Genomic DNA, 7,613 nt, shown 5'->3' on the forward strand with positions numbered 1-7,613 from the left:
CCTCCCAGAGCCGGGGAGAGAACCCAGGCGTCCTGGCTCCCAGCCCCCACTCCCCTCCGCGAGCCGCTCCGTGTGGGAATGCCGGGCCTGGCCGGGTTCATTCTCTGTTCTGTTTTCAGTTACATGATGCATTGGCCCGGAGGGAGGACCCTTCATAGGCATGAGCTGGACGTGTTCCTGGCTCAGGCGGTTTCCTCTCAGCTCTACGAGCCGGATCAGCTGCAGGAGCTGAAGGTAGGGGGCTGCCGCCACGTTCCCCGGGGGGAAAGCAGCCGTGTCCCCCCGCTTCTCCAGCCTGGGGTGCCTCGCGCCCTGCTTCGCTGCTGCCCGGCCCACGCAGCCACCCGCCTCGGCGTCCCTGCCTGCTCTGGCTGGCCACTCACCAGCTACTCCCAGCCCTTGCCCAGGGGTGCGGCTCGTCTTGCCCCGTCTCTCCCGGCTCCCCAATGGAAACCGGCCTGCCCAGACCCCGTTCGCTCCGGCGGAGGTTCCCAAACACGCCAGGGTAGAGAAAACCATCCAAGAAGTTCATTAACCCCAGGCAGAAAGATTTGAAGTGATGACTGGTGGTGAGGCGTGAAAATCGCACTGGGTCCCAAAGAAAATCAAACAAGAGAAGACCCAGACCGGTACCTAATGTAACGAGCCAGGTGAACTTAAAAGCAAAAAGGGTTTTCTCCCTATAAGGACCCACTGGGTCGATCTTTCCACCAGGACCCCGGCCCAGTTCAGTAATGCTTCATTTGTCTTTCAAACGGGGCTGCTGCCGTGAGTAGAGATGAGGGGAGAATACGATTTGGGCTCCTCTGTTTCCATTCGTATTCCCCTCTCCCTCCCTTGAGGATTATCTCCAGCTTGGGTGCAGGAAACCCCAGCCGTGTCGTTGCCAACGTGTAAAGTTCTTGTTTGCACCCTTCTTCCCGCCAAAGAGTGGCCGCTTACCCAGGTGATAGTCTGCTTTATTATGCTGTCACCTGGCCAGGCTGTCAGTGTGTCCCTTGTCTCTGAGGAACTGGTTTGTGCCTGCATGTCACAGCGATGTTATACAGTGGAATCTCATAACTTTCCATACAACGCGATACACACATTTTACTGGGACAATAATGTTCAGCAGATTATGAGTTTTCAGGTGATACCTCACAAGGCACATTTTGTACACAATTTATCCTAGTCTGTAAAAGCAGTGAACGTGGGGTACAGTTGGTGACAGCCAGCACTGGAGCTGTTTGGGAGAAAGGTGAATGGGAGCGGGGTGCAGTGACTAGTATGGGGGGCTAGCAGCCAGGACTCCTGGGTTCTCTCCCCAGCTCTCACTGGAGAATGTGCTGGAGTTATTCCTTTACTAGATTAAAAACTGCCAATCTGCTCTGTTCCCCAGCTGCCCACATCTCAACGCCGGGCGAGCCTCCCCATGCAGTGTTATGTGTGGCTGTTCCCCAGCTACCCTGCCCCAGAGATGGCTGCACTCCTCCCCATGTTAACGTGATGGGAATGGTTCCCTTGCAGATCGAGAAGCTGGATGCCCGGGGCGTACAGCTGGCAGCCCTCTTCATGAGTGGAGTAGATACGGCTCTGTTTGCCAACGATGCCTGCGGGCAGCCGGTGCCCTGGGAACACTGCTGCCCCTGGATCTACTTCGATGGCAAACTCTTCCAGAGCAAGCTCATCAAAGCCACCCGCGACAGGGCCCCCCTCATTGACCTGTGTGACGGGCAGGTATGGGGCAGGATGCCTGGGTTCTCTCCTTGCCTCTGGGATGGGGAGTGGGATCTAGTGGGTTAGAGCAGGGTGGGCTGGGAGCCAGGACTCCTGGGTTCTCTCCCCGGCTCTGGGATGGGGAGTGGGATCTAGTGGGTTAGAGCAGGGGGGGCTGGGAGCCAGGACTCCTGGGTTCTCTCCCTGGCTCTGGGAGGGGAGTGGGATCTAGTGGGTTAGAGCAGGGGGGACTGGGAGCCAGGACGCCTGGGTTCTACCCCTGTCTCTGGGGGGAGAGTGCGGGAGGGGGTTTGAGAGGCTGCTCCTCTTGGTCTGGAAGTACCTGGATGTTCTGACATTGGGGCAGGCTGTGGGGCAGGGGCAGGGATGTGGGGGAGGAGGTCAGCTGGATTCAACTCCCCCCGCCCCCCACTTTCCTTCCCAGATGGAGCAGGCGGCCAAAGTGGAGAGGATGAGACAGAGCATCCTGGAGGGCGTGAACTTCAACCGCCAGGCCCCGCCCCCTCTGCTCCCGCCTCCTCCCTTTGTGCCTGCCATGGCCGCGCCCTTCTATTCGATGCCCCTCTACCCCCGCACCACGGGCTCTGTCCTGCCACCAACTCCTGGGAGGAGCAGAGGGTTCACAGGTGAGAGATCGTTGTGTCCCCTGAGCCGTGTCCCTGCCCTGTCCCGCAGGGCATTGGTGGGAGAAGTGGGATCCCCAGATGGCTGGATTGTATGCCCTCTTGAAGGCAGGGGTAGGGGAGGCCTCTTTTCTCCCCCCTCCAGTTGTAGATATGTGGAGTGTGGGGGGCTGGTGGGGTGCTCCAGAGCAGTGGGGCTGGGGGGCATCATCCTATTGAGATGCATCGGGGCAGATTCCCTCTGTCAGTGCTTTTGGCTCAGGCTCTCTGCAGACTCAGGCAGAGGTCGGTAATGCCTAGGGCAGTTCACACCTTTCCCAGTGACTGGCTCAGAGTCTCTGCAGACTCAGTCAGGAGTCGGTAATGCCTAGGGCAGTTCACACCTCTCCCAGTGACCGGCTCAGGCTCTCTGCAGACTCAGGCAGACCCTGTTTCTGACCCAAAAGATGACGTTCTGCTACTGTCTCATATCTCCTGGGGCCTGTACGTGACCCTAGTGTCACCTGTCACTCATCTCCCCCCCTCTGTCTCCTCTTCCCTAGGTCTCCACCCCATCCCGCCTCAGGGGGGCAAGCTGGAGATCGCCGGCATGGTTGTCGGCCAGTGGGCGGGCAGTAAGCCCTCGCGGGGGCGGGGCTCCTTTGGGATGCAGGTGGTGTCTGTCGGGGGGCCAGGGAAGGGGTAAGTACCGCAGCACTGCTGAGGGGTGGGCTGGAGAGAGGCTTTGTTGGCTGCTGGGGGACCAGCATTCTCCCCTTGGGTCATCTCTGCGCCATGCGAGCCACCTGTGTGTGGCGTTATGTGCAGCTGTTCCCCAGCCGCCCCGCCCCAGAGACAGCTGCATCTCAGCACCCGGCAAGCCATCCCTGTCCTCATGAATTATGCTTATATTATTTGTAATCATTAGAACTATTAATGGCCACTGTTTTTATCCGTTAATGTCACCCTGGTTATTAGGCCCATTACTTACTTACTCTTATTACGGGGGCATCAGTGTAACAACCCTGCTGCTAGCTAATCAGTATTATTTTCCGCCTTGCTCCACCACAGACGCAGTCGAGACGGGTCTGGAAAACTCCCCAAAGGAAACAAGAAACTTAGCAAGCAGGTACGTGTTTCTGCCTTTCCCTCAGCCCCACTGGTCTGGGTGCTCCCGCCAACCCTTCTCCATGCCCCCCACCTCCCTACAGCTGGGTTGCTGTCCCCGTGCAGCGTTATGTGTGGCTGTTCCCCAGCTGCCCCGCCCCAGAGGTGGCTGCATCTCAGCCACGGGCATAGTGGGATGGGATTCCAGCGGGTGTCCGAATATGTTGCACTCTTGTTCTCCGCAGGGCTCGGTGGAGGGAGCAGCCAAAGCAGCAGAGTTGCAGAGCGGGCAGTCCCCGTCGCAGGTGAACGGGGGCGAGGATTCGGGGGGCGGTCCCTGCCCCCCGGCCCCATCACAATGTGCCTTAGCCAGAGACGCTGACCCCTGCGGTGACGAGGGCCAGTACTGCGGGCGGCTGGCCCAGGAGGTGGATCGGAGCCCCGATACCAAGCTGCCCCTCCCGGCTCTGCAGAAGGAAGAGTGACGGGGGGACCTGATTCGGGGGTGGGGCCAGGAGTGTGAAAGCCTCAGGGTACCATGAGGACAGGGGGGTTGGAAAGGCAGCACCCCAGTGCATTGTGGGGGATCATCCCCTAATTAAAGGGATGGTCTCCTACAGCGCCCCAGTGCATGGTGGGGGATCTCCTACGGCGCCCCAGTGCATTGTGGGGGATCGTCCCCTAATTAAAGGGATGGTCTCCTACAGTGCCCTAGTGCATTGTGGGAGGATTTGTACCGGTTTTCCTACCCCCTGTCCCCTCCTGGCACTGACACCCACCCCCGATCATGCTGATTGGCTCCACAACATGGCGTATTTTATTATTTTTTTATTTTAATATTTGTGGGTGGGGAGTTGACGGTTTTTTATGGTTTTTAACATATTATATATACCCCTCTCCCGGCTCTTGTAGCGGGGGGGCGGGAGAAATGCTATTAAGTAAAGGGGGAGCCGTTAAAAGGAAGCCAGCCAGGATGAATAAAAGCGAGTGGGGAGGGGTGATGTCGTGGCGCCCCCTGCCCTGCAACGCTGGGCGCCCTCCACTCCCCGGCACCCACAGCGCCCCTCGCTGCTCTGGGTGGAGCCCCAAAACGTCCCGGGGGTGGGGAGGCGGATTTCCCCAATATTTGGCGGGAGCAGATGCCCCCAGCCCGTGTTCGTTTCGGGCGGCGCGGGGGCAAGTTCGGGGCAGAGGCGCGGATGGCTGAAATCCACCCGTGCTTTGTACAGAGAGAAGAGAGAGATTATATTTACAGAGACAGATTCTATATAGAAACTACGTATCTCGGGGGGAGGAATTCCCGTGTCCCCAGCCGCAGCTCCAGAGCCGTCCGCGTCAGACCCAGGGGGGCAGGGGCAGTCGGGGGGGTCCCTCCGAAACCAGACTTCCGCGGAGTCCCCACTCCTGGCCGCGGTTCCCAGCTGGGCTGGCCAATGGAGGGTGGAGGAGGGGTTCAGGTTGGTGGGCAGGGATTTTGAGGCTGGGGGGCTGTTAGGGTTTCTGTCCCATGGGAGGGGAATGCGGGGACTTGGAGGCTGACTGGTCGGGGATGTATTTGGTGTGGGGAGGACCCCCTTAAAGTCCCATTCAAATCTGGTGGAAAGGTTTTGTATCCTAATCCCGCCCCCCGACTGTAACTTCAGGCCGGGGGGCTGGTGGTGAATTCCCATCCTGGCCCCCCGGACGGCTCCTCTCCTGACCAATCCACGCCCCTGTCGGCACGGGAAGGCTTGAATTCCCCCAGATCCAGGCAGACACATGGGGATTTGGGGAACAGGGAGGGGGCAGGAAACAGCCCAAATCTCGATAAACTTTATATATTATTTTTTCCCCCGCCTCGGGGGTGGGGGGATGGGAGGAAATTTAACGCCCCCTTTTGCGATCGGGGGCACTGAACCCTTTTAACCCTGACTGATCCGCCAGCAAAGACTCCGGAAAACTCTCTCCGGACTCTGATTACTTGAGCTTTCGAACCGAGGCCAATTCCGAATCCAACGCTCGGAAGACGCCCGCCCGCCCGAGGCAGCTCGTCGGCAGGCGTCACCCTGTCGGTTTTTATTACTTTAACCATGTTTCAAAGTCAGGCTTCAGATCAGGCGTCTCTGAGTGTCTGGAGACAATCGGCCGTGTCTGCGAATCGCGAAGGAGTCAATCTGAAGCGTTTGGGGTTGGGAATCTTTAGGGACAGACGCCTGGAATTGCAATCACTTTTCTTGCTGGAATAATCCCCCTTTTCGGGGTGGGGAGGGGAGATATGATTTTAAGGACCCTCAGCATTTTACAGAGCTCATCCCAATTCAGTGCAGCCATTTTTCTCCTCTGAAATCCAGAAAACGAAACCTGAAATCACAGCCTCCCGAACTCCCTCCGCTAAACTCCCAGGGGGAAATTCTGAAACGCATCCACCGGTCGTTGGTGCTTCGGAAGATTGGTAGTTTTTGCCGTTCCCGAGATTTTAAACACGGAGTCGCTCTGGGGCGCGGAGAAGAGCCGTGGATATGATTTGAGAGGCGTACGTAGCCAGCTATGTTCGGAAGGAGATCGAGAGGGGACTGGATTCTGCTGGAGAATCTTGGGCAGTCACGGTACTACAGGGCTCTTCTGTAGTCTGGTGGAGACAGGCTGACTGAAAAGCAAGAGGCAGGAGGCTGAAGCCAGACCAATACAAATTGAAAAGAAGGGACCAATTCTTACCCGTCAGGTGATTAACAGCTGGGACGAACTCCCAATTGAGGTGGCCCGTTCTCCAGCTCTTGGGGTCTTCCCGTCCAGGTGAGATTGTTGACGCCCCTCACCAAGTGACATAAACTACGCTGAAAAGACACCGAGATAAGCATCCTGCCTGGCAGGGGTGTAGCGGTCTTGACTAGATCGGAGGAGAGTCACCTTTTAGATTAACACTGGAAATAAAACTAGCGCAAATCTCAACCTCGGATGGGGGATTTGAACTGATCCGAGTTGGGGCCGCTGGCTCAGTTGGCTTTGAAGAAGCCCCTTTCTCGGCACCATTCGGCGGAATCGCAGATTCCCCGCGCTGGAAATCGCTCGTCCCTTTTGGAAAACCGTGGCCAGTTTCCTTGCCCCTTCCGCATCCGCTTCGGGGGCTCAGTTCCCACCCACGCTGCCTTTCCTGATGTCGTGAGGTGCCCCGCAAACCCGACTGGAGGTAAGAAGATCCCTTTCTTTCACCGTTGGCATTCAAGAAGCCTCGATTGCCCCACCCAGCAAGGGACTTAGCTCCTCGAAGAACCGCTGAGGAGATGATTCGGGAATCCCGTCGTTGGAGGTTTTTAAGGACAGGTCGGACAAACCCCTGTCAGGGACGGTCTAGGTTTATTTGATCCTGCCTTCGTGCCAGGAGCTGGACTGGACGACCTCTCGAGGTGCCTTCCGACCGTGGAGTCGGGCACCTTTGAGGATCCGGGGCCTTGCTCGTGGCCTGGAAGACCCTGTGTTTCCGTGTCCAAGGCCAGAACTCGAGTCTTGCGTAGGGCAGGGCGTTCGGTTTCACTGGGCCCGAGGACGGTGGTTGGACTAAAAGAGACAGAGCAGTTGTGAGGGGCCGCAGGGAATCGATTTAGGGGAGACGTGCCCGGATGATGCCAGCAGGCTCGGGCTGCAGGGGAAGATGAAACTTCCCCATTGCCAATCTGTCGACGCTCAGCAGCTCCAAGCACCTCATCCAGGGTCCCGTCTCCAGCTGGGGCTGGTCCCAGCTGCTTCAGAGAAGGTGGAAAAGCCCCAGAAAAAACCATCAAAGCCCAGAGTCGTGTGTGGGCAATTGCTGTTGGCTGAAGCGTGCGTGTGGCTTGCTGCGGGCGGCGTGTCTGGCAGCCGAGGGCGATGGAAACCAGTGGACAAAGGCAGGAGGAGAGGTATTTCCGCCCAGGTTCAGCCCTGCGAGTGAGCGGTGGAGTCGGGAGGACACACCTCTCTCTCAGCCGTCAGGCTGGCTGCAGGACTGACTGGTGAAAGTCGCTGGCCTCGTGTGCTGGAGCTCGGCTCGGCCAGTCCTTCATATGAACCTGGAAGATATTGGAGGCTTGGGGATTGTGCTGCTAAATTTCTCCATGGGTTTTTTTTCCTTATCTAGGTGAAACACTTTATGACTAGCATGGAGCCCATTTCCCCTGCTGGTGTCAATTGGGGATTCCCACAGCTGGGGGTCTGGCCCCATTGACCCAACGG

The 7,613-nt window shown here is 57.9% G+C and overlaps 1 protein-coding gene across 1 annotated transcript in view; it reads left to right on the forward strand.

Annotated features, from left to right (window-relative positions):
• Positions 1-3,024, forward strand: part of FAM120C (family with sequence similarity 120C) — a 10,606-nt gene extending 7,582 nt beyond the window's left edge. Inside the window, exons 11-14 of the mRNA XM_029913329.1 lie at positions 120-234; positions 1,507-1,716; positions 2,141-2,342; positions 2,882-3,024. Coding sequence (XP_029769189.1) covers positions 120-234; positions 1,507-1,716; positions 2,141-2,342; positions 2,882-3,024 — 670 coding nt within the window. The remainder of the gene's footprint in view (positions 1-119; positions 235-1,506; positions 1,717-2,140; positions 2,343-2,881) is intronic.
• Positions 3,025-7,613: the final 4,589 nt, after the last annotated feature.

The sequence above is a fragment of the Terrapene carolina genome, unplaced genomic scaffold (assembly GCF_002925995.2).
Source record: "Terrapene carolina triunguis isolate 2854851 unplaced genomic scaffold, T_m_triunguis-2.0 Scaffold588, whole genome shotgun sequence".
NCBI classification, from domain to species: Eukaryota; Metazoa; Chordata; order Testudines; family Emydidae; genus Terrapene; species Terrapene triunguis.